The 27,987-nt window shown below is 36.3% G+C and overlaps 3 protein-coding genes across 3 annotated transcripts; 1 reads left to right on the top strand and 2 right to left on the bottom strand.

The window, feature by feature from the left end:
- Positions 1–4,793: 4,793 nt before the first annotated feature.
- LOC126893064 (uncharacterized) lies at positions 4,794–6,050 on the bottom strand. The gene has a single exon (XM_050663006.1). The coding sequence runs from the start codon at positions 6,048–6,050 to the stop codon at positions 4,794–4,796; it is 1,257 nt and encodes a 418-aa protein (XP_050518963.1).
- A 7,591-nt stretch (positions 6,051–13,641) lies between these two features.
- On the top strand, positions 13,642–14,946 carry LOC126893063 (matrix metalloproteinase-16-like). The gene has a single exon (XM_050663005.1). The coding sequence runs from the start codon at positions 13,642–13,644 to the stop codon at positions 14,944–14,946; it is 1,305 nt and encodes a 434-aa protein (XP_050518962.1).
- Positions 14,947–16,117: 1,171 nt separating this feature from the next.
- Positions 16,118–18,289, bottom strand: LOC126893062 (uncharacterized). The gene has a single exon (XM_050663004.1). It carries the CDS (start codon positions 18,287–18,289, stop codon positions 16,118–16,120), a length of 2,172 nt encoding a protein of 723 aa, XP_050518961.1.
- Between the last annotated feature and the right edge of the window lie 9,698 nt (positions 18,290–27,987).

The raw sequence follows: 27,987 nt of genomic DNA, 5'->3' as shown, positions 1-27,987 counted from the left end.
GAATGTTTAGATAAAAACTACACCGACATAAACAAAACCCGACGTATTAGCTTACGAGGTGTTACCGGAAAAACTATATATACAAGGGGAACCTTATTGTGTGACCTTGAAATATTAGATAACTCAGAGAAGATAACGTTGACACAGGAATTTGCAGTTATGAAGAGTTTCACAAATAAAGTCGATGGGGTTATTGGTAGCGATTTTTTTATACCAATATTTTGCTACAATAGATTACGAATCCTTAAAATTATCGTTACATGTAGAAGGAATGAGAAGAGATTTTAAAATGCTATCTATGGGAGAAATTTATACGATAATAATACCTAGGAGATGTGAAAAATTATTTTTTTTCGAGATCGGGACACACTACGGAGATTTTGTAACTATACCACAGGAGATAGCGGAAGGAATTTTCTCGGCAGGAACAGTCTCAAAACCAGTCGACGGAAAAATACCAATAAGGATATTAAATATCAATGATAGAGAAATAATTGTTAAGAATTTTAGACCGAAGGTCGAAAGATTAGACAAGTTCGACGTTTTCCACATGGGAGAATCAAAACAATCGGTGAGTCGTGCCGAAAGACTTTTGAATATAATAAACACAAAAAATTTATCGCTAGAGGAAAAAAGAGCAATAGAAAAAATATGTGTAAAATATTCCGATGTGTTTTTCTTAGAAAACGATCCATGCACAACGACGGACGTATACAAAGCAAAAATAAAATTGCAAAAAGGAGTATCACCTGCTTATACAAAACCGTATAGATTACCACACGGACAAAAAACGGAAATAAATAGACAAGTAGACAAAATGTTAAAAGACGGGATTATTGAAAATGCAATATCAGAATTCTCATCTCCACTACTTATAGTGCCAAAGAAAAACGATGAAAATGGAAACAAGAAATGGAGAGTTGTGATAGATTACAGACAACTAAACAACAAAATTGAGAATGACAGATTTCCATTACCATGCATAGAAGAAATCCTAGACGCTTTATCAGGAGCAACATATTTTTCACATTTAGATTTATACCAAGGATATTACCAAATAGAACTCGATTCTAAGTCCAGACCGTACACAGCATTCGCAACCGATAGAGGTCAATATCAAATGACACGACTTCCGATGGGGTTAAAGACAAGCCCAGGATGTTTCTCACGAGCCATGACTATGGCAATGTCAGGTTTAAATTATGAAAACATGTTTATATATCTTGATGATTTGATAGTCTTTGGCAACAGTCTACAACAGCATAATCAGAATTTAGTGAAGGTATTAGAGAGACTAAGGAAAGTAAATCTGAAATTAAATCCAATTAAATGCGAGTTTATGAAAAAAGAACTATTATATTTAGGACACAAGATTTCGAATAAAGGTGTAGCACCAGATCCGGAAAAGATCACCGCATTGGAACAATATCCAATACCACAAAATGCAAAAGAAGCAAAAAGATTCGTAGCCTTTGCAAATTATTACAGAAAACATATCAATCATTTTGCAGAAATAGCCGCACCTCTAAATAGACTATCAAGGAAAAATGTAAAATTTGAGTGGACAACAGAATGCCAAAAAGCTTTTGAAAGCCTCAAGACGTCATTATCAAACCCCCCCGTAATGGAATTCCCAGATTTATCGGAGGAGAACACGTTTATTCTACGGACAGATGCATCTGGCATCGCACTAGGAGCAACTTTGTCAAACGGGAATGACAAACCGGTAGCATATGCCAGTAGAACACTTAATAAAGCGGAAATGAATTATCCTACGATAGAAAAAGAATTACTGGCAATAGTATGGAGCATTGCTAAATGGAGACATTACCTTCTACAGAAAGAATTTATTATTTTGACAGACCACCGACCATTGGTGTACCTATTTGGTATGACAAACCCTTCCAGCAGATTAACCAAATTTAGATTGAAGTTAGAAGAATACGACTTTACAATTAAATACGTGAAAGGAGCTGAAAATGTAACAGCTGACGCCTTATCACGAATAGAAGTTACATCAGAAGAACTAAAGCAACTAAATAAGGACTCAGAGAAAAGTATATTAGTGATGACGAGAGCACAAACGAAAAAGCAGGAGGAAATCACCGATTCGAAGAACGAATGGACTGATCAACCAGACGTAGTCGAATTGTTGAAATTCCCGAAAAGTGCGGTAGAGGTAAAACTGATAGACAAGGACGATTGCAAAACAATGAAGCTAGATTCGGCTGAAGAAAATACAAATAGTAGTATATTGTACAATGAAGAAGACGATATTATTTATCTGATTCGAGATTTTCGATCAACGTCTGCACTACGAGCGTCGTTGAGAAACTCGACATATCAAGAACCTCGATCAACGTCTGCGCTACGAGCATCGTTGAGAGCCTTGATTCAAATGTGCGCACAAAAGAATATAAAGGAACTAGTACTAGTAAAGAATAATAAGAATCAGCCAATTATTGAAGAGATAAGAAAGGATCCTAAAATATTTAAAGAAAGAGATATCAAAATATGTATAGTACAAGACAAACAGAATATAGCAGATGAAAAATTAAGAAGAATTATAATTAATGATTTTCACATGTTACCAACAGGAGGGCATGCCGGAATAAATAGAATGTACAAAAATATAAGGAAATATTATTTTTGGAATAGTTTACGAAAAGATATCGAGGAATTTGTGAAGAGATGCGACGATTGTCAAAGACATAAGCATTCTATCATAACCAAACAACCTCTAACTATCACATCGACTGCCACCTGCGCATTCGACACAATATTTATAGATCTAGTAGGACCATTTGAGATGGATGACAGTGGGAATAGATATATATTGACACTGCAATGTGAGCTAAGTAAATACATAGAAGGATATGTAATAAAGAACTAAGAAGCCGAAACAGTAGCCAAGGCATTGGTAGAAAATTTTATTCTGAGGTATGGAGTACCCAGAAAAATAGTCACAGACCAAGGCTCAGAGTTTATGGCAAGAACATTTAAGGAAACATGCTCATTATTGCAAATAGAGAAACTAAACTCAACAGCATATCACCACGAAACAATAGGAGCTTTAGAAAATACTCACAAACATTTAAATGCGTACCTTAGGATACAACTATCAAAATTCCCTACAAATTGGAGTACATGGGTGCAATATTTCTGTTTTTCGTATAACATTTCAGTACACTCAGCAACGGGTTATACTCCGTTCGAATTAGTGTTCGGAAAAATATGTAGACTGCCGACAAATGTTCAAAACGAAATAGAACCCCTGTATAATTTTGACGACTATCCCATGGAACTGAAATACAGACTACAAGTAGCCGCAAAGGAGGCCAGAGAAACACTAACACATACAAAACACAGCAAAAAAAAAAATATATGATGCCAAAACGAGTAAAATAACTTATAAACCAGGAGATAAGGTATTAATAAAAAAGGAACCAAACACAAAACTTAACTGTTTGTTTTCGGGTCCATATACCGTAATTAAAGATGAAACGCCTAACGTAATTATTGAGAAAAAGGGTAAACAAGTAGTCATACATAAGAATAACGTTAAGCTGTATAATATATAAAAAGAATAAGTACTGAAAAGTGTTATAGTGTAAAAGTGTAATAATAGTCCACCATAAGACTTTTACTAGTACTTAAGGTTCAGTGTAAATATTTATATATCTCATTTTTTTTCTTTTCTCATTTTCTTTAATATGTTTGTTTAATTTTCTTATAAAGGAGAGACGTCAGTCAGCATAAATAATATAAAATAGAGATGAAAGGAAATTGTTACTGAAATTCCCTTTCATCTTTTCCCCGCCCAGAGAGATGTGATGGTACACGACAACCCTCACGGAATTTTCCTAATTTATTTGTTATAAGAATAAGGTCAATATTATAGTTGCAATTTGTATAATTTATTACGATAGTAGCAAAGTTCAAAGTATTCAACTCATTCGCAAGACTGCAAACACAGCACACGTCATTATTGAAATACGTATAGCATAACCATATATGGTAATACATATGGGCATTGTTTTTAATATAATAAGATATAAGTGGGAAGGTCGAGTACCTGAGACATTCATTGTTGTATCAGTGTGTTCGCTGAACTCTGCTGGCGCGTGGTCAGGGGATATAGTTACCGAGATATGGGTCACCTTGACCTATCCTAACTATAATGTCGGTCGACGTAGTTGTAACTGTACCTTTAACCTTGTAAGAATAAAGATATGTAGAAAGTTTAAGTTTGTTTGTTCGGGAGTGTCTTCGTCCAGCAACCCCCAACATCACAGGTGATCCACATTTCTCTCGGTGCAGGAAAATAGTCCAGTTGTGTGACAAGGATTGGCATTCTGAATAAAGTTTCCAGTATCAAGGGGTGTATCATCAAATTTACAAACATCAATAATGGTGGGAAAAACTCCAAAAATATGACATTTCTTTTGTAAAAATTCCACTTTTTGTTCTCCGCGAACGTAGATGTAATCAGCTGCATACAACAACTTAGATTCTAGTATTTCATTTATTTTTGAATATTCAACATCCCCATTGGAATACCGAAGACCGTGCAGGTGTCTCTCCAAGTAAGATACAGTCTTCTTATCTTTATTACTCAATGTAGCAAACGGTTGTGGAGACGTTAATATGTAATGGCATCGTTTATGGCCAATTTCAATGGTAAGCTCTTTGGGTACAAACCACCCATCTATGGTGAATCCTTGTATGTCAACTAATGCGATCCTCATGATGTTGCGATCAATACTGAAAGACATAGTTGTAGATTGTCCTATTTAAATTATATTTTTGACAACTTCAGTTAGTGGAAAGTATTCGAGTAGGCTGTCGTGAAAAATTAAACAGTAAGCTCGAGTACCTGCTGGAAAACCTTCATCTGCTTCGATTTCCAACTTAACATCGACAGTTCCAGATCTAAACCATGTATCATCCTGCTTGGAACAGTCAAAAACAAACAAAGCATATCTTTTAAATGCAGAGTAATCTAAGATGGGATGTTTTGTTAGCGAACGAGCATAACTGGGAAAGAATTCAGTATAATTGTAGTGAGCTATAGCGTAATCATTTTTTGTGAAATCCAATTGCATTCTCTCGTTAGGCCAATAGTCACCATTAATAACCACTCGTACGCTGGACATTCTAATGTGATCGAATAGCGTCGGATTAGCGTGAATATCATCTCGTTTAGAAGTTTGAAAAGCTACAATAACGTAGCGTGGACGTTCAACAGCTGAAGTTGTCTTTACACTCCATATCTCTCGTCGAGATCCTGCCGTAAGTGAAGGTAGTTCATTGAGCTCCCATTTACGGAAAGGTATGGTTATCGGTGTATTATTCTTAATCGGAGTCATTAATTCGATTTTCACATCATCATTGGGAAAGACATGTTTGACCTTGAGTTCCATGCTGGCGATGGTTAATGATACTGTTGTTACCGTCGTGGAAGCAGTAGGTTCTTGGACAACAATGCAATCTTTATCATTACGCGCTCGAACAAAGCGAAACACTTGACGACCATAGGTTAATTTAGTGTAATCGTTGAAAATGTTGAAAATATGTTTGATTGGAATCAGTAAACTAAAGGCGTCCCCTGTTAAATGTGGATAATTCGGATAGTTCCATCCTGCAGTACTGAGAAATTTGGAATCTTCAGGTGTATAACACAACAAACTGCGAATAGTGCTGACTACACCTGGATCTCGAACTATTTCCATGTCATGTGAACTTTGGATGTATGTACAGGTATCAAACAAGAAGGATCCAGCATTCGGTGCAAGAGAAACAGTTCCATTACCAGCTTTCTTGATACTTCCTTTAATTTCTAAAAGTGTGTCGTGTATCGCAAAAAATGCATCTGATTGATTTATGATAAACTCGACAACATCACTATTATTAAATGACTTGATGTAAGGTGTATATGTACGAAATTCTTCTTTTCTAATAGTATCGTCGAACCGGGGTTTTTGGTAAAGATCGAAAATATGTGGTTCCTGCTGATGAACCTGGCGTCGAATATAGTGACGTTTTGGCATTCTTCAGCCGTAATCCAATGGAAACAAGAAAAACTTTATTGTCAGCAGACACGTCACGTCCCATGCAGGATCCGTGTGAGACTAATGAATATGGATGTGTAGAGTTGTGTTTTATATCTAAACCCATCTATCGTTCCTTAAAATCCAAATGCAGAGTACTTTTCTCTCCTCTAAAGTTGACTGGTCTTAATTCTTGATCGACTACACTAACGGTAATTTTGGTAATTTCACGTATGCTGCTGCTTACTGGTATGTATATAGGGTTATGAGGACGTTCATCAATAGCAAACCCTGGATCAACACTAAGTGGAAAATGTAGAATAGTGTGCGCAGGTCTGTCCTCGTAGAAGGCTCCTTCGGTAATGTTGCATTCAAAAAGTAGACTTGATACTTTTATAATGTTTACAGGTTGATCTGAAGAATGCAGTGTACCTGGCGCCAGTATTCTATTTGAGGAGAAACCCAATAATTTACCAAGACTATCATCTTTCTCGAAAGTAATGGTATGCTCTTGACAGAAAATTTCACATTTAAGCGTATTGTTGTTCGGTCTTAAAGTGAACTGCTGAACTGAATTGTATTTAGTGTGTAATGCACTTCGAATGTACGCTTCGATATCGGTAATTTCATAACATCCGGATGGAATGTCGATATGGCGCAACTTTTTACGATCATTTTGCTCATAGAAATAAAATTTTTCACCATCGATGTTTGGGATTGAATTAAATGTATGAAATCCCAACACTGCTACATAATACTGCTGAAGTGGATCAAGTACAAGAGGCACTTGAGGTGTAAACGAAAATTCGTTTGTAGTACTTGTCAAGGTTAACAATCGAGACATGACTGATACTTAATATAGGGTGTAGTAAGTTAAATATCAATATATTATGTTAAAAATTTCTTTATTTTTCTTATTATACTGTTACATGGTTTTGTCTTATTTACATTTTGCTCATAGATACCGCTCTCATAGACACCGCACAACACACATGTAGATTTCATATTACCGCAAACATCACCCCATTCATGTTTATTATGATCTTTCTTGCAAGGTAAATGATCTCCTAGTGCGAGACGAATATCGTGGGGTAGTTCATACCACACACCACTCGTTATATTTTCCATAAAAATACATGTGGCACGCCTCAAGATGTCGTTAGATGGTTCCATTGTAGAGAAACTTTAAGCATAAATGTCCACAGTTAATTTGGTTATAAGTTTGGTATGCGTCGTTATTATAGAAAATTCGTCCACCACTCAAATATGATACTAGTTCCCGCGGTGGCTTCAAGCAACCATATGAATCAAAGTATTCTATGTTGTTATTTATCTTTCGGTAAGCTACCCAATGTGTACCAGGGTTCTTGGAAATATCAAGATTAATAATAGCACATTCGTGTTTACGGGGGGCTTGAGGTAAATTGTCCCGCATAAAAACTCCACGAAAATTTGAAATTTTTAATTGTTTAGCAAATTTATTCAAGTCCACATTGGTTAGAGGTAGGCTTGTGTAGTTCATGAGCGAACTAGTTCAAAGATCCGGCTCCGATACATGAACTAAACGAACTAGTTCGCCAGAGCTGGCTTAAACCGCTCAGTCGCTCAGTGAGTCATTTATTTATCGTAGCCCAGAGCTTCGCGTTTCGTTCGTCTATCAGTCAGGAGCGGTTCGATCTTCGAGTCGAGTCGAGACGTGACGAACGAAGTATCTGAGCTATGGAGCTGAGCGGGTAGGAAGGAAGGGCGTGAACTAAAGAAAAGAACTATGAACTAATATTGACTGATGAAACGATGAGTTGATGTGGGTGAGCATCAAGCATTTTTTTAAATAAATACAATTTAATTTGTCCTTTTTTTCTTATTAATGAATTTTGATCACATCCTTAAAAAAAGAATAATAAATTTTGTAATAAAATAATTTTGATGTTAATATAAATTAAAATCGGCCTTATCAAAATAAACTTATGCACAAACGATAAATCAATCTTACGTTTTGCTCATCTGTTCTCATGTAACTCTTTGTGCTAATGAACTAGTGAACTAAAAGAGCGAACTAGTTCACTTCTTACATTTGAACTAAACTGAGCGCTCTTGATGATGAACTATTATGCCCAAGCCTAGTTAGAGGTCTATTAGGTAGCTTCAGCGGGAGTTTTTTGACTTCTTCAAGTATAATCCAAAGCCACCTTTAGCGTTTTTTCGTAGGTATAAACCTTTGCCTAGATGTTCCATTGCTTTATTATGACGTTTATCTTCTTCTAGTTTCTTTTGAGCATTCTTTGAGTCGATTACTGTCTTGGCAATGGCACTCGCACCTCCCGCTAAAGAGCCGAGAGCTGATAAGCCTGCAAAGATAGGGATTAAAGGTAAAATACCATCTGATTTTGGTTCAAATGGAATAATTCTTGGAACCCGCACATTTTTTTCCCACCTACGTTTTTAACGGCCGTTCTAGCTGCTGCAAGTGCAAGTAGGGCTGATTTACGCAGATTTGGTGCTGGAGGAGTACGTTTCAATCTTCTGATAATTGGTTGCAGCACGTGTCGCTTAAATGATCTAACGCCTTTACCACGTTTCACACCCATACCTAGTTTTCGTTTGGCTTTCATCGCTGTAGTAGTTAACCAGGCAGTGGCTTTTTCACCCAAAGATGCGTCTTTTGCTTTAACTCGTTCCCACGCTTTATTTTCCAACACCCAATCTGCTTTATGTCGATCTTTTAAGGAATTACTTTGAGAGTATGCAATATCGTGATCTCTCGCAGCCTGATCTAATGGATTTATCCCAGGATCTCCTCGTGCCAGACGTTTCTGTAATTTAGTTCCAGGTCCTAGATAGTGGTAGCCAGGAGCGTGCAATTCAAATGGTAGACTATTGATTATAGAATTTAAAACTCCTTCACCTTGAACAACCAACATTGAAATGAATCGTTTCACACAAAATTGCTTTTTATATAACCAAGTGCATAAAATTCATCTCGATCACAAGATGAAGGTTGTTCAACAAGACAAGACACTAGCAGTGGAAAACTTAGATTTTGTCGATAACGTGACAAGAACCAGTAAACATGGTGCATTGCTACCACATTCATTTCGTGCTATCATATGCGGCCCAAGCGGATGTGGAAAGACTAATGCTATGTTGGCATTATTGTTTGACCCGAATGGCGCTAAATTTCAAAATGTTTACGTTTATTCAAAATCGTTGTTTCAACCCAAGTATCAATTTTTGAAGGAAGTGTTAGCATCTGTGAAGGAGGTGGGCTATTTCCCATATAAAGATAATGATGCCGTAATAAGTCCTGGTAAGGCCAAACCAAATTCTGTATTCATATTTGATGATGTATCAACGGATCCGCAACAAACAATACGTGAATATTACTGTATGGGGAGACATAAAAATATCGATTGTGCATACCTATGTCAATCCTACAGTCGAGCAGGCAAACAACTCCTACGTGATAATGCTAACCTTATTGTATTGTTTAAACAGGATGAGCTCAATTTAAAACACGTCTTTGACGATCACGTCTCTCCTGACATGACATTTGAGCAATTTAAACAATTTTGTTCTGAATGTTGGAAGGACAAGTATGGTACATTTGTTATTGTTAAGGATTTTGATATTTCTAACGGACGCTATCGTAAAGGTTTCGACAAGTTTATAAAATGTTTAGGCGTGACTGAGACACCTGCATTATATAAAAGCATGTTGGACAAACAAGTGCTTCTACGCAAGCGCAAAGTTGCGGAATTAGCTAGAGCTATTCGCAAAAAGTATTTAGCTTTAAAACTAGGTAAATCGGAGGAGGATGAAACTTTGAAAAAAATGTTTAAACCCATAACCAGTGTTCTAAAAACATCGCAATACAATGCTAACGTTAAAACGGAGTCGATTAAAAAAGAAGAACCAATGGAAAAAGAAGAAGAAATTAAAAAAGAAGATATCAGCACCATAAAAAATACATCATTTATCAGTGATGAAGAGGTATTTGAAAACAGCGATAAATCCGATGAAGAATACGAAGATAGCATAGAAACAAACCAATCGCAAGATAAGGTATCCGAACAGGAATTTCAAGATTACCTAGAAAAATACCATCATCTAATTCATCCTTATGTGAAAGACCATTGGCAGTATTCAGATAAAATAGATAGAGTATACGGTCCTACTCATGACCCCGTAACTTCCAAATGGAAACTTGGAAAAACTGTTATTGATTTCGCCCATAATGGTTGGATTGTGGCGAAAGGAGACTATGTTGTTGGAACTCGCGGGCTATATGAATTAATATTTTACAAAGAACCTAATTATTACACTGAGGACGATGTGAAACGATATATTACATTGCTGGAATTAACCAATGCTCATAAAAAACTGAATGGTACACTGAAGGGAACCAAAACCTATAAGTGGAATGAAATTATTAAACCTAATCTTAATAAATCACTTCTTAAACCTGACCTGAATAAATCATTTCGTCGTAATACAGTATCTGGTAGGGAGGAGGTTGGCTCAGGAATACCGACACATTGGGAAGACAGCGATGATCATGTGCAATATGTGTATTGGGATGACCCAAACGAACTTTGTGAGCGCCTCAAATTGTTGATGGCTGAGCAAAAAGCAGGAAACACCGCATCCCTCAATAACGAAATTGTTGCCATTATCAACGAATTACGTGAAGCAGATATTATATATTAACGTTAGATCAGATTATTGTAGCATCATTTCCAATATGAATGTTGACAAGTTTGGTCGCCATCATTATCGTTCTAATGAACAAGCTGTTAAAAAGCTACGTGAAGGCTTAAAACAATCTATTTTGGATGTACAAAACCAAATACATGCAGTAAAGAAGGATATGCAACGGAATCCTCCTGTAGCTGATACAAATCTTTCCAACAAGAAATACGTAGATGGTCGCATTGTTCATGTCAAGTCTTTTGTAAGAAAAGAGTTTAATTTGTTACGCAAAGAATATAATGCAAAACATGTTCAACTTGAACAAAAAATCTCAGACACCATAAGTAAAGTAGAAAGTGATTCTAATAAAAAAATTAATTTGTTGCTTGATGAGAACAAAGTGAATGTTGCAAAAATATCCGATTTGTCGAAACAAGTACACGAGTTTAGAAATGACCTAGATTTATTTAAACGTGAAATGAATAAGAACGTTACAGGTGCTGCTCACCAAAGCGCACAAAATATGTTGAAATCGTTGGAAATGGAAAAAAAGATTAAAACAACGGATCTTAATTCACATGATTTAGAAAATCGTCTTAAGGTAGTAGAAGAATACGTCGAAAATAATAAAATTGTCTAAAGAGCCAATTGATGGACGAGTTGCATAAAACCTATTGTACAAAGAATATTGCGTTAGAACGTAAACAGCTTAGGTAGAGTGAGGATGTCTGATGCAAAAAAGGTGAAAGGCAGAAAACATAATAAATTACTAAGCGAGTTACAGGTAAATCTACAAACCATAAATGATAATAGGATTCATGATCTTGAGCAATGGCAGAAAAGCATTCGATATGAATCAGATATGAGATCTTTACTAGATAGTAGAGTATCAGAGCTGTCAAAGACTGTGTATGAGTTGGATGAACGTTTATCTTCAGCAGTAAAAGAAATCCAAGATACACTTGCTATATTTAACACATATTTACACCCTTTACTCCAAAGAGTTAAAGCTTTAGAAAGTAGAAATGGCGTCGTCCATGGAAAAGGTCCAACTAGTTAACGAGCTACACAAACCTGCTCGAAAAAATTATCCAAGACGACGTACAATAGTCAAAGGCTTAGACGATTTATGGCAGATGGACTTGGCTGAAATGCGACCTCATTCTCATAACAATAGAAATTTTAAATTAATTTTAGTTGTTATTGATTGTTTTTCGAAATATCTGTGGACTCGTCCATTAAAGACAAAGACGGGTGAGGAGCTGACTCTAGCATTTTCGGATATCCTCGCACACAGTAAACGAACACCCAAAAATCTGCAGTCGGATCAGGGAACTGAATTTTACAATAACAAGTTTCAAAATTTAATGAAAAAACATAAAATAAATCACTACTCTGTTTTCACTACCATGAAAGCAGCCATGGCTGAACGCGTCATTAGAACGTTGAAATTCAAACTTTACAAGTATTTCAGCTTACACGGTACTTACAAGTGGATTGACATATTGCCCACAGTTACGGCTGAATACAACAATACAAAGCATTCAAAAACGGGGTACAAACCATCACAAGTGAACAAAACCAATGAAAAGGAGATTTTAAAAAACAAATTTACGCATTTAAAAATCGCAGGTCCCCGAAAATTTAAAGTCGGCGATATTGTACGCATCAGCAAAACCAAAATGTTATTCGACAAGGGATACGTTCCAAGTTGGACAACAGAATTATTCAAAGTTACCAAAATCAATATTACCAACCCTGCAACGTACATGCTCGAAGACATGCAAGGTACACCGATCAAAGGAGCCTTTTACGATGAAGAGTTACAGAAGACAGCCAATCCTGATATTTACTTAGTTGAAAAAGTTTTACGTCGTAAAGGTAAAAAAATGTACGTCAAATGGCTTGGCCTTGATGTAAAACATAATAGTTGGATCGATAATGATGCTGTCATCTAAAAAGGTGGGGGGAACAGAATTATGAAAAATTAGCAGAAACACGTTTTTTCGTTCTCAGTGTGTTGCAGTCAGTTAGCTAGTAAAAATGTATTCCCAAGATACTGAATACTCAAGCGGCAGCGAGTATGATGTCACCCTTTCACCATCATCTGAAACATCAACCGTATGTGAAGACTACGATCATGAGCTGGATGCTCTTCTAGAGAAGTATGAAGAAGCAGCCAAGAACGAGACCCATTATCTGCTGTACACACAGTTGTTAAATGGATCATACCAACTTGGTTGTGGTCTAAGTCCAGCCAGAACATATACTCCAGCTGTAATTATGTGGAAATCGCCATGGCAGAAAATATCTTTCAGTGCCTATGAATGGGAACAATTAATTACCCAACTCAATGAGCAAAGTTTTTTCTACGAAAACGTGACCGTCTCTGATGATCCTGTTGAAATTCAGTGTGGTGAATATTGCATAATTCGACAAATAATCTACAACAGCATGAAATTCCTCGAAATAATCAAGCACGACATTAACTTTTGTCTCTCAGAAGTGCAAGTGAACACCCTTGTGGAAGCAAATAGTGAACTTTTAACACCGTATATGTCCATGCTAGAGACTATTGAATTTCCACATTATTATTATAATACGCTTAATATTGTTCGAAATAGTTTTAGTAGTCATAATTATACGTTTTCAGACGCAATTCAAAAATTGTATACATTTACACAGGAAGGAAATACTTTACAACATATAGCGTTAGGACAACTTATATTTTTCTGTAAAAATAGGATCGCTAATGATCTTGAACGAATTTAATAAAGCTTGTAAAATATATCTGTGTTGTTTTATTTAATGAAAATAAATTACAAGAGGAGTATTTTTGTTGGCTGGTGGGGTTTATTTATATCACAGTGATGTTTTCTTATTTGAACTAGTATCATTCGAGATGCATATCAATAAAGTTGTTCTGCTCATCGCAACCGGCATAAGTTTTTGCTTAGGTGGAAATTTTACCGAGACAAATGCAGTGTCATGGCTAGAACAATATGGTTACATCACCACAAGTGAAACTGCCAGCACTGATATTACTGAAACACTAGAACAGTTTCAAGAAAGATATAATTTACCGGTGGATGGGAAATTAAATAAAGAAACGATGGAGTTAATGCAGAAACCACGATGTACACAAGGAGACAATGCTTACGCTGTAAAATCAGCATGGAAAAAATTTGATATAAAATGGTATTTTCCACAAGCAACCCCTCAAGCTTTGACAGTCACTAAAAGAGTATTTGAAATATGGGAAGAAGCATCAAAATTTAAGTTTACTTATCTGAGAATCCCAAATCCAAAGCCGGATATAACTATAACAGTAGTTCCAAAACAGCACTATTTTCGATACAATTGTCAGGGTAACGACGAATGTCCTTTTAAATTTACAAGTGGTGTATTAGCACATTCTTATTTTCCACCTACATCTGGGTGCATAGAAATTCATATGAATAGCAATCTAACATGGGATTTCAGTTTAAATTCTACAGCAGAAGGTCGAACAAATTTCTTTGCAGTCCTTCTCCATGAAGTTGGTCACGCTTTAGGTCTAGCACACAGTAGCGATAAGAAAGCTGTAATGTATCCGTTTTATGAAACCTTTCCTTCCCACATAACTGATGATGATAAAAGAGGCTTAGAAATGTTATATGGACATAAAAGTAAATCTGCATCTATTCCAACTAAAGCTGGTGTTACTAGGAGTAGTTCACCAACTACAACAGAAAGATCTAGGAGTACGACAACCACAGCAGCTAGGACTAATAAATCAAAGCAAAATATAATAACGAATGTATGTGAATTGGAATATCCAGATTTAATATTTTTAGCATACGCTCCATCATTTCCAACATACCGAATGTATATAGTAAGTAAGGATCTGGTATGGAAATATGACTTAAATAATGAAAAGATACCCACCAATGCTGAACAATTTATAAGATATTTTCCAGGGGGAATTACGAACGTGACACATGTTTTTCAAAGCACCAATGGAGATTTGATTGGTGTAAGCAGGAATCGTATATACGCAGCAGCATTTCCTAGCTTAAGAATTCATACAGATAACATGGTACCTGAAATCAATAACGCAAGAAGTATTAACGGTTTATTCCAAACAAATTCAGGAAAAAATTTGTTTGTTTTGATGGCTCATTTATTGAATTTAATGATAAAGACATTATCTCAAGAGGACGCATAAGTGACGTTTTTCCAGGAATACCAAATGATATTACATCGGCATTTAATTACATCGATGGACATATATATTTCTTAAAGCACAACATCTATTACAAGTTTAATGAATTTACAAGAAGTGTCATTGAAAAAGGTACTTTTAATTGGAATATGTTGGGGATCCCTTGTCCTGATAATGGATTAATAAAACAACTGAAATCCTTATTATCTAAAGTAAATTTATTTTATGAATAATTAATGTCTAAAACATCTGGGGGTCCATCATCAATGGGATCTGGGGATCTGGGGATTTTGGGATTTTGTATGGGGAAAAGGTAAATAAAAATAAAGCATATTTTACAAGAAAGTCTTTTATTCGTTATTAGTAATCGATAATCGTAATCGCAAATCGTATTCGTTTAATCGAAGTAACGTTTTGTGATTATGATCAATACAACTAAAAGGTAAGTAATTACTTTACAAGAAAGTTTTTTTATTTATTTACATTTTACAGGTATAAACGTACAAAATATGTTTACCGAAAATGATACAAATATACAGATCGTCTTTACCAAAAGGTTTAAATTTTATTAGCATCTTAAATGTCTGAGAATCTTACTTTTTTATTACGATTCCTGTGTAAGTCCTCCTCACAATCATATCTATCCTTTAGTTCAAAGAGTACCTCACAAAAACCATTTTGACACCAGGATGATTTTTTTCTAAATATCAAATGTAAGTCTGAAGCTAAACAACTAACATGAAAATTATCAGATTTAGCTTTTAGACATTTTTGTTTTTCAGAGAAAATTATTTTAAATACCCTGTAACATGTTCGACAGAGTAGCAAATTATATTTTGGTATTTGATAATACCTAAACCATAAGCAATAGTAGTCATTACGTGCAAAAGTTTCAAAATCCTGACACTCTATAATTGCCTGACGAAGTTCAGGTGAAATATTCAATTCTAGATCATGATTCTCAAAGTCACAAACTTTAAAATGTTCATAAGGAACGGGATTAGTTTTAATTTGCATCCATTTAATTTTACTAAATTTTTGAACTATTTCCTCCGTTAATACCCATGGTAAAGGCGATTTACTAATAAATTTTGAAATTTCATGTATGTTTTCGATAATAGTGCTTATGCATAAATTCTGTAGACTTTCCATCTTCCACATCTGAAAAATGAATTCACCTATGTGTTATACTGTAGTGGCCCCAGGGCAACGTATCAAAAGTGTTGGAGAGTAAGTGCCGTTTGTCATCAAAAGGGTTTAAGGCTATTTTAGTTTGCTCAATACTGTAAACTTCATGTAATTTAGATTTTATACAACGCTGTGTTGCATAAAAAAGTGATTTTGTTTCGGCAGTTTCACGAAAACTTTTCAAACAATTCAAATAATCATCAAAGTTAATTTTCATCCTTACAACATTCATCTTAACCCCTTTCGACTTTTTAACATCTTTCTCCCCAGCCACTTTATATGTATATTGCTTTGAACGAAGACCAACGAAGTGAGTCATGATTTTTGAGTTATTCTCATCTTTCATTAGACCTGGCACTTTTTTGTTTACTAAAGGAATATTCCAAGGATTATTTGGGGGATAATCGCTTGTATCAAATCTATGAATGTCAGGCTTAATCATTTCCTCGTATATATCATTACATTCAGTTTCATAAATCAATCCATCAGTATCAATATAAAGCAATTTATTTTGATTTAATGGGAATTTTTGTAACATATAGTCATAGTGAAATTCATATATGCAGGTTTTAGAAAGTTCTAAAATTGCCATTCCAACATACAATAGTTTATTAAAAATAATTTCAGCTTTCTTTAATTCTACTGCCATTAATGATTGATCGAAAATAACGCGACTATGAAACTTCGGGCTAGCAATCAAATTTCGAGCACCTACGCGTCCCTCCCATTTATTTACTAGTTTCACCAGCCTATGCTTCCTTTGGTTCTCCATGGTCTTCCCGAATACAGCGTTGTTCATGAGCTTGTATAAGTTTTTCTCAAAGCTTGTTTTAGCTTGAGCCCTCAATTGTGTATTAAGAGCAATGTAACCTTTTAACCAAGTCATTTGCTTGAATCTCAATACCTTATGAATTTTAGTAAGAACTAATCCATGTGATATAGCCTGTTTTAGGTTCCTGTAGTGAATAACGTAGTTAGTTTTATTGTACAGAGTGGACAAGAGTTTAGATTGTTTGGAACCAGGAGGTTTGCAATGCTCTACACAAAACGGTAAATCTTTATGGTAGTCATGTAAGTTTTCTGGATAAGAGAGATCAACTTCAAGAATGTATCCCTCTTTTGCATCGTCAGGTATTGACATAACATCGATATTTGTATCATCCCAATGGAAACCTCCATAAGGGAGAGGTTCACTCATCGCCCAACCATATAGATTGTTAACATCAAGGTACATGAGATATTTAGAAGGTTTAGATGGATCGTAATTCATCATGTATTTGTTGTTAGCCTCCCCCATCCGGTTACAACACTGTGATATACCTCCACGTATACCTCGTTCATAGAATAAAAGCATATCAACATCTTGTATAGTTTCCAAGTGACATCCTGTATACTTGAGCATTGCATCCCATGTAAAACCTGGGATGGTATAGTAGTGTCCTGGATCTAATCCATATGTCTTGAAGCATGTGTCTCGAAAAGTTTCGAAAACTACAGCCAAAAGAAGTATATCTGTCTTCATGTATAAATTACTGTAATCCCAAAGAGTCTTCATGTTAAATTTCTCCCACACTAATTTAGCGTGAGCATAATTTGAATCTGATATATGCTCATCGTTCAGTTTATTGTAGAATTTTTCTTTATTTGGCAACTTTGTTTCATCCAACCGTTCAATTTTATCTAAATAATCATAAAAGAATACTCCTTTTTTAGTTAACAACTTGAACGTTTCATCATCTAAATTTGGAAATTGTTTTCTTAAAATTCCAAAATTTTCTGGCTTCAAAGTTGAAACTAAGCTATCTAATGAACTCCCCATAAATCTAAAAGTATCAATGAACCGGAATCTAATATTTGTCTTTTTATGGTAAACTGTGAAACTAATATATTTTTCTTTGTTGACTGGTAAAATGGAAATGTAGTACATTTTCGCTAAATCCTTTATTATGAAATGCGAGTCGTAACCACTCATATCGTGGAAGGCTATTGGAACCACAAATGATTTTTTATAATTTAAATTGCACCCATTGTGTGCAAAACCTCTAAAATTGCCAGTCAAATGACAATGGTCTCTTACAATTCGATCCTTCTCCAAAAATTTTCTATTACAAATGTGACATCTCTCAGTAGCATCTTTTAAACTTACTTCAACGTTCATGGGTTGAATATTTATTAATTTTGAATGAATAAATTGAGCTAAATTGTCAATTTCATGTGAAAACCATGACATACATACAGTCCAAACCCACATGACTTTTGTAGAATGAAAAATTATCGTCATAATTACACTTAAAATATAATCCGGCACTGTACGCTGTGTGTCTTTGATATGGATGCGTTGACGTAGTTGATGGTGTTGAGTGGGATGCGCGAAGAGGAACGAGTAGTGATTCAAAATCTGCGTATACTAGGAATGGCAATTTTTCTTTGTAAACAAAGTTTTTAAATTTGACATATGGTTCTTTGGTGAAACTTATTTTGCAGTCATCTATCTTTTCACAGTAGATGATATGAGCATCCAACTTTTCTTTTGTATAAAAATAATTAAGAGATCTGTCACATATATATTTCTTTCCATTGTGTTTAGAAAGTTGTGACTTGACAAGTTTGCCTAAATCTTTTATCCAAATATAGTGAAAATGTATTAGATCTTCATCACGTCCACCTCTCCATGGTCCGACGTTGTCCACTTCATTATTAAAATAATATTTATTTTGAACTATCAACAGATTGACATGTTTTTCTCGTTTTTGTTTAGTTAATCTCACAGGAAGTACCGAAAAATTGAAAAGCTCATCTTTAACATTTAACTCGAAAACATTAACGGAAATATTTTCATTATTTTTTTCAAAGAGGGAAATTTGATTTAGAGTTACTGGAAATGTAAGACCTTTTAAATTAAGGACAGTGGTGTAATGAGGATATGAAGTAGTTTTGTTAGCGTTTATGTTAACTGAATATAGGGCTGATACAATGGCCCAAGCAAAACAAGCCTGGTCGTTATTCTTAACATTGATACAAGCTCGTTTTTTGGTAACTTTAGGATGCAATTGAATATACGATGAGGCTCCTTTAGCCATTTCAAATTTATTAATGTTTATTTCTAAAGATATAATTTGATTCAGTGCCCAACCACTCTGAGATTCCTCAAATTCAGATAAATCGGTCAAAACAATATTTTTAACGTAAACTTCAAACCAATAATTTAAATCGGTAGTCACATCAATAACTTCATTTTTAGTATTAAAATATTTTCTTTCTAAAATTTCCACCTCTTCAGCTTTTTTAATAAATTCCCCACAAAATGTAGTATTTACTTTTAACATGCCCATTCTTTTTAAGTTGTATTCAATTTTCTTTTGAAATAGTTTAAAAGCATCGGCAAAAAACTGTAAAATATCTTTATGCTCTTTGTTAATAATTATTCCTGTTTGTACTCTACTTTGAAAAATTGATGCTATATTTCTCCATACAACCTTTGCTTTACTTCTATGTATATTATTTAACCCACCGCCTGCAAAGGAATTTAAATTTTGAAGTATAATTAAAAATCTTTTAAGGATCCCTACATTGGTTTGAAGTTTTCGTAGCGTCCCTATACTTAAATCGCCATCCTTAATAGCTAAATTGCATAAACATATATGTTTTTTAACTTGTTTTATCCAATTTTTTGTTTCTCTATCCGAACAACGCTTTTTTAAAAAAAGTAATTTTTCAGTTTTATCAAATTTTTTAATTATCTCACTACTAAGAATGGCGATTTCCTCAGAATTCATTTTTCAAAATTTTGGATATGAAAAATCTACTTACAGTTTTTTTTTAAATTTCAATTATTTCGAATGACGCTGCAGGATTTAGCTTGCTCGACGTGCTCACCAGGCCTCTGAATACGACAGCGTACTTTTCTGTCCTCAACTGATCTATATAGGGGGCGTAGTCCTCGGTAACCCGCTTCGGTAGGAACACCACACTTTCCTCTAATTCTAGAAGCACCGATTGGCCAAATGCAGTGTTGACGATTTTACTGTTTATTATTTTATATGGTTTGTCAACTTCCAGTTGCTGTAGTTTTGTAATCGGTTTGACTTCTTTCTTAACAACAGAAACTTTGTTTAGTTTGTTTAGATCCATCTGAAATAATTGCGAAAATAAGTTCATTTGCTACATTGCAGATTACATTATTAAAAATTACATGATTTTGAAGTAAATTAAAATAAAATTGCAGCAGTGAAAATATGAAAAAAGACATTGACGTAATAAAAAGCCAAGGCTACAAAATCATGTCTATATAGGATACATTACATACGAGTTTTAACAGCTCGTACTAGACGGTAAACGTGGACTAGGATACAAACGAAAGTTAGAACTTAAGAATGTACACACGAATAGCAACGAATACCAAGCTACGCTGTCTCTTGCAGGTCTGAGGAAAATTGCAACAGTAAATCATAAAAGATGACATTGAAATGATAAAAAACTAAAACTGAGGTAAAATTGTAACAGTAACATATAAAATATTATAAAACATTAAACTGGTAAACATACAGAAACTACAAAATCACAGTTATATAATAGGATGCATTACGTACGAGTTTCTACAGCTCGTAATAGAAGGTAAACGTGGACCAGGACGCAAACGCAACTCATTACAAGTTTCTACAGCTCGTAATAGAAGATAAACGTGGACCAGGACGCAAACCATACTCATAACTTAAGAATATACACATGAAGGTTTGAAAAAAAAATGATTTACCGGCAAATACACTATTATGTAGATTTCAGGTCTTTAAGGTAAAATCGCAGCAGTAAAACATTAAAATGATGAAATAGCAGAAACTATAAGATCATTATTATATAATAATAGGATGCATTACGTACACCTTTCTACAACTCGTAATAAACGCGGACCAGGAGGCACACGCAACTCATAACTACATATACACACATGAGGGCTTGAAACACAAACAGCATTTACCGGTAGAAAAGCGGAAACTACAAAATCATAGTTATACAATGGGATGTTTCTACAACTCATAATAGAAGGTAAACGTGGACCAGGACGCAAACGGAACTCATTACTAGCTTCTACAGCTCGTAATAGAAGATAAACGTGGACCAGGACGCAAACCACACTCATAACTTAAGAATATGCATAAGAAGGCTTGAAGCAAACACACATTTATCGACAAATACGCTATTATGTAGATTTCAGAACTTTAAGGTAAAATCGCAACAGTAAAACATAAAATATGAAAAAACATTAAAATGATGAAACAGTAGAAACTACAACATCATAGTAATATAGGATGCATTACGTATGAGTTTCTACAGCTCGTAATAGAAAGTAAACGTGGACCAGGACGCACACGGAACTCATTACTAGTTTCTACAGCTCGTAATAGAAGATAAACGTGGACTAGGACGCCAACCACACTCATAACTTACACAAAATTACATAAGAATATACACACAAGAAGACTTGAAACAAAACGCATTTACAGGTAAATAGGCTATTATGTACATTCCAGGTCTTTAAGGTAAAATTGCAACAGTAAAACATAAAAGAAGACGGAAGACTTCTGAAGTAGCAAATAATTAAATACCAAAAATATTTACTTACTTTTTTTTAGTTGTATTGATCACACTCACAAAACGATTACTTGGTGTAGTTTGTGACTGACAGAAACTCAATGAAATGGCTATCCCCCGATTTCAGTTTAAATAGTAGCTACTCCGGAAATGCCTCGTGAACACATTCACGTTTTAATTGCATCTTTTAACTAGTAATTTGCAAACGATTAAAAAACACTTGCGGTGCACTTAATTCGTGGGAACGACATGTGCATAATATTTATAGAATTTGTACATCCTTTAACTAGTAATTTGCAAACCATTAAAAAATACTTGCGGTTCACTCAATTCGTTGAAGCCACACGTGCATTAACGTATGACATCATTGGAATGTGGATGTATCCGGTGCGGTTCACTCAATTCGTGGGAACGACATATAATATTTATAGTTGCTGCTGCGTCAGCGTCCACATTGCAATATTAAATATATTTTTATTACTTGTAGGTACTCACGTGTTTTTCTTTGAATTCTAAAAGCACATTTGCAATGTAGAATGCAGGCGGGGTGCATTCGTTTGTATGAATAAAATGAAATTATAATACTAAAAAATATAATCGTTGCTTTTTGCCGACACCGTATCTACATTGTCTAATTTTGTTACATAACGCCATGCAATTTTTACCTCACACACCCCGGAGGCCCCACGTTCACCCTATGACGACAGGGACAGGGTTCTTCTTGTACCAGAGGCCTCAACGCCATCAAACTGTCCGCCTCATTGCAACACGTCTACTTCTCACCCCTATGACGACAGGGTGTACTTCTTAACGACAGGGTTCTTTTATAACGACAGGGTTCTTCTTGTACCAGAGGCCTCAACGCCATCAAACTGTCCGCCTCATTGCAACACGTCTACTTCTCACCCCTATGACGACAGGGTCCTTGTATAACGACAGGGTGTACTTCTTGTATAACGACAGGGTTCTTTTATAACGACAGGGTGTACTTCTTCTTGTACATCACCAGAGGCTACTTCTACGGCCTCAACGCCATCCTAGCCATCAAGCTGGCCGCCATCTTGGATCTCAGATTCCCATATCTCTTCTACTTAGATGGCACTTTTGTAGCTCGGCACTTGAGGTGCGAAATATAAAGACACATCATTGAACCGTCGGTGTATCAATTCGTACCTAGCCGAAAACTGAAGAGCGAGGCATCGCGAAACTAGTCTATTCTATTGGTACCCATTGATATACGGAGGATTTAACGATGTGATCTTACACCATTTATTTGGTATATAAAATCTAGCATTGGCAAAGCTTTTGCCGAAGCCCTGCATGCAGGCAACTTTTAATACAGCTCAAAAGATTGTGGAAAACTTCTCTTTTCGAGTCGTGTTTCTACTTCTTGGTCTTCAGAGTAGATGGCACTTTTGTAGCTCGGCAATTGAGGTGCGAAATATTAAGACACATCATTGAACCGTCGGTGTATCAATTCGTACCTAGCCGAATACTGACGAGCGACGCATCGCGAAACTAGTCTCTTCTATTGGTACCCATTGATATACGGAGGATTTAACGATGTGATCTTACACCATTTAATTGGTATATAAAATCTAGCATTGGCAAAGCTTCTTCCGAAGCCCTGCATGCAGGCAACTTTTAATACAGCTCAAAAGATTGTGGAAAACTTCTCTTTCCGAGTCGTGTTTCTACTTCTTGGTCATCAGAGTAGATGGCACTTTTGTAGCTCGGCACTTGAGGTGCAAAATATTAAGACACATCATTGAACCGTCGGTGTATCAATTCGTACCTAGCCGAAGACTGACGAGCGAGGCATCGCGAAACTGGTCTATTCTATTGGTACCCCTTGATACACGGAGGATTTAACGATGTGATCTTAAACCATTTATTTGGTATATAAAATCTAGCATTGGCAAAGCTTTTGCCGAAGCCCTGCATGCAGGTAACTTTTAATACAGCTCAAAAGATTGTGGAAATCTTCTCTTTTCGAGTCCTGTTTCTACTTCTTGGTCATCAGGGTAGATGGCACTCTTGTAGCTCGGCATTTGAGGTGCGAAATATTAAGACACATCATTGAACCGTCGGTGTATAAATTCGTACCTAGCCGAATACTGACGAGCGAGGCATCGCGAAACTTGTCTATTCTATTGGAACCCATTGATATACGGAGGATTTAACGATGTGATCTTACACCATTTATTTTGTATATAAAATCTAGCATTGGCAAAGCTTTTGCCGAAGCCCTGCATGCAGGCAACTTTTAATACAGCTCAAAAGATTGTGGAAAACGTCACTTTTCGAGTCGTGTTTCTACTTCTTGGTCATCAAAGTAGATGGCACTTTTGTAGCTCGGCACTTGAGGTGCGAAATATTAAGGCACATCACTGAACCGTCGGTGTATCAATTCGTACCTAGCCGAATACTGACGAGCGAGGCATCGCGAAACTAGTCTATTCTATTGGTACCCATGGATATACGGAGGATTTAACGATGTGATCTGACACCATTTATTTGGTATATAAAATCTAGCATTGGCAAAGCTTTTGCCGAAACCCTGCATGCAGGCAACTTTTAATACAGCTCAAAAGATTGTGGAAAACTTGTCTTTTCGAGTCGTGTTTCTACTTCTTGGTCATCAGAGTAGATGGCACTTTTGTAGCTTGGCACTTGAGGTGCGAAATATTAAGACACATCATTGAACCGTCGGTGTATCAATTCGTACCTAGCCGAATACAGACGAGCGGGGCATCGCAAAACTAGTCTATTCTATTGGTACCCATTGATATACGCAGGATTTAACGATGTGATCTTACACCATTTATACGCGAAACTATTTGTACCCATTGATATACGGAGGATTTAACGATGTGATCTTACACCATTTATTTGGAATATAAAATGTAGCATTGGCAAAGCTTTTGCCGAAGCCCTGCATGCAGGCAACTTTTAGTACAGCTCAAAAGATTGTGGAAAACTTCTCTTTTCGAGTCGTGTTTCTACTTCTTGGTCATCAGAGTAGATGGCACTTTTGTAGCTCGGCAATTGAGGTGCGAAATATTAAGACACATCATTGAACCGTCGGTGTATCAATTCGTACCTAGCCGAATACTGACGAGCGACGCATCGCGAAACTAGTCTCTTCTATTGGTACCCATTGATATACGGAGGATTTAACGATGTGATCTTACACCATTTAATTGGTATATAAAATCTAGCATTGGCAAAGCTTCTTCCGAAGCCCTGCATGCAGGCAACTTTTAATACAGCTCAAAAGATTGTGGACTCTTTCCGAGTCGTGTTTCTACTTCTTGGTCATCAGAGTAGATGGCACTTTTGTAGCTCGGCACTTGAGGTGCAAAATATTAAGACACATCATTGAACCGTCGGTGTATCAATTCGTACCTAGCCGAAGACTGACGAGCGAGGCATCGCGAAACTGGTCTATTCTATTGGTACCCATTGATACACGGAGGATTTAACGATGTGATCTTAAACCATTTATTTGGTATATAAAATCTAGCATTGGCAAAGCTTTTGCCGAAGCCCTGCATGCAGGTAACTTTTAATACAGCTCAAAAGATTGTGGAAATCTTCTCTTTTCGAGTCCTGTTTCTACTTCTTGGTCATCAGGGTAGATGGCACTCTTGTAGCTCGGCACTTGAGGTGCGAAATATTAAGACACATCATTGAACCGTCGGTGTATAAATTCGTACCTAGCCGAATACTGACGAGCGAGGCATCGCGAAACTTGTCTATTCTATTGGAACCCATTGATATACGGAGGATTTAACGATGTGATCTTACACCATTTATTTTGTATATAAAATCTAGCATTGGCAAAGCTTTTGTCGAAGCCCTGCATGCAGGCAACTTTTAATACAGCTCAAAAGATTGTGGAAAACGTCACTTTTCGAGTCGTGTTTCTACTTCTTGGTCATCAAAGTAGATGGCACTTTTGTAGCTCGGCACTTGAGGTGCGAAATATTAAGGCACATCACTGAACCGTCGGTGTATCAATTCGTACCTAGCCGAATACTGACGAGCGAGGCATCGCGAAACTAGTCTATTCTATTGGTACCCATGGATATACGGAGGATTTAACGATGTGATCTGACACCATTTATTTGGTATATAAAATCTAGCATTGGCAAAGCTTTTGCCGAAACCCTGCATGCAGGCAACTTTTAATACAGCTCAAAAGATTGTGGAAAACTTGTCTTTTCGAGTCGTGTTTCTACTTCTTGGTCATCAGAGTAGATGGCACTTTTGTAGCTTGGCACTTGAGGTGCGAAATATTAAGACACATCATTGAACCGTCGGTGTATCAATTCGTACCTAGCCGAATACAGACGAGCGGGGCATCGCAAAACTAGTCTATTCTATTGGTACCCATTGATATACGCAGGATTTAACGATGTGATCTTACACCATTTATACGCGAAACTATTTGTACCCATTGATATACGGAGGATTTAACGATGTGATCTTACACCATTTATTTGGAATATAAAATGTAGCATTGGCAAAGCTTTTGCCGAAGCCCTGCATGCAGGCAACTTTTAGTACAGCTCAAAAGATTGTGGAAAACTTCTCTTTTCGAGTCGTGTTTCTACTTCTTGGTCATCAGAGTAGATGGCACTTTTGTAGCTCGGCACTTGAGGTGCGAAATATTAAGACACATCATTGAACCGTCGGTGTATCATTTCGTACCTAGCCGAATACTGACGAGCGAGGCATCACGAAACTAGTCTATTATATTGGTACCCATTGATATACGGAGGATTTAACGATGTGATCTTACACCATTTATTTGGTATATAAAATCTAGCATTGGCAAAGCTTTGACCGAAGCCCTGCATGCAGGTAACTTTTAATACAGCTCAAAAGATTGTGGAAAACTTCTCTTTTCGAGTCGTGTTTCTGCTTCTTGGTCATCAGAGTAGATGGCACTTTTGTAGCTCGGCACTTGAGGTGCGAAATATTAAGACACATCAATGAACCGTCGGTGTATCAGTTCGTACCTAGCCGAATACTGACGAGCGAGGCATCGCGAAACTAGTCTATTCTATTGGTACCCATTGATATACGGAGGATTTAACGATGTGATCATACACCATTTATTTGGTATATAAAACCTAGCATTGGCAAAGCTTTTGCCGAAGCCCTGCATGCACACAACTTTTAATACAGCTCAAAAGACTGTGGAAAACTTCTTTTTCGAGTTGTGTTTCTACTTCTTGGTCATCAGAATAGATGGCAATTTTTTAGCTCGGCACTTGAGGTGCGAAATATTAAGACACATCATTGAATCGTCGGTGTATCAATTCGTACCTAGCCGAATACTGACGAGCGAGACATCGCGAAACTAGTCTATTCTATTGGTACCCATTGATATACGGCGGATTTAACGATGTGATCTTACACCATTTATTTGGTATTAAAATCTAGCATAGGCAAAGCTTTTGCCGAAGCCCTGCATGCAGGCAACTTTTAATACAGCTCAAAAGATTGTGGAAAACTTCTTTTTCGAGTCGTGTTTCTACTCTTGGTCATCAGAGTAGATGGCAATTTTGTAGCTCGGCACTTGAGGTGCGAAATATTAAGACACATCGTTGAACCGTCGGTGTATCAATTCGTACCTAGCAGAATACTGACGAGCGAGGCATCGCGAAATTAGTCTATTCGATTGGTACCCATTGATATACGGAGGATTTAACGATGTGATCTTACACCATTTATTTGGTATATAAAATCTAGCATATGCAAAGCTTTTGCCGAAGCCCTGCATGCAGGCAACTTTTAATACAGCTCAAAAGATTGTGGAAAACTTCTCTGTTCGAGTCGTGTTTCTACTTCTTGGTCATCAGAGTAGATGGCACTTTTGTAGCTCGGCACTTGAGGTGCGAAATATTAAGACACATCATTGAACCGTCGGTGTATCAATTCGTACCTAGCCGAATACTGACGAGCGAGGCATCGCGAAACTACTCTATTCTATTGCTACCCATTGATATACGGAGGATTTAACGATGTGATCTTACACCATTTATTTGGTATATAAAATCTAGCATTGGCAAAGCTTTTGCCGAAGCCCTGCATAGAGGCAACTTTTAATACAGCTCAAAAGATTGTGGAAAACTTCTTTTTCGAGTCGTGTTTCTACTTCTTGGTCATCAGAGCAGATGGCACTTTTGTAGCTCGGCTCTTGAGGTGCGAAATATTAAGACACATCATTGAACCGTCAGTGTATCAATTCGTACC

The sequence above is a fragment of the Diabrotica virgifera genome, chromosome 10, assembly GCF_917563875.1.
Source record: "Diabrotica virgifera virgifera chromosome 10, PGI_DIABVI_V3a".
NCBI classification, from domain to species: Eukaryota; Metazoa; Arthropoda; class Insecta; order Coleoptera; family Chrysomelidae; genus Diabrotica; species Diabrotica virgifera.
The sequence above is the reverse complement of the archived record's forward strand: the minus strand, read 5'-3'. Positions and strand labels throughout refer to the sequence as shown.

Excerpts from the sequence above, each read along its gene's own strand:
- LOC126893064 (XM_050663006.1), bottom strand. The coding sequence starts at position 6,050 with ATGCCAAAACGTCACTATATTCGACGCCAGGTTCATCAGCAGGAACCA.
- LOC126893063 (XM_050663005.1), top strand. The coding sequence starts at position 13,642 with ATGCATATCAATAAAGTTGTTCTGCTCATCGCAACCGGCATAAGTTTT.
- LOC126893062 (XM_050663004.1), bottom strand. The coding sequence starts at position 18,289 with ATGAACGTTGAAGTAAGTTTAAAAGATGCTACTGAGAGATGTCACATT.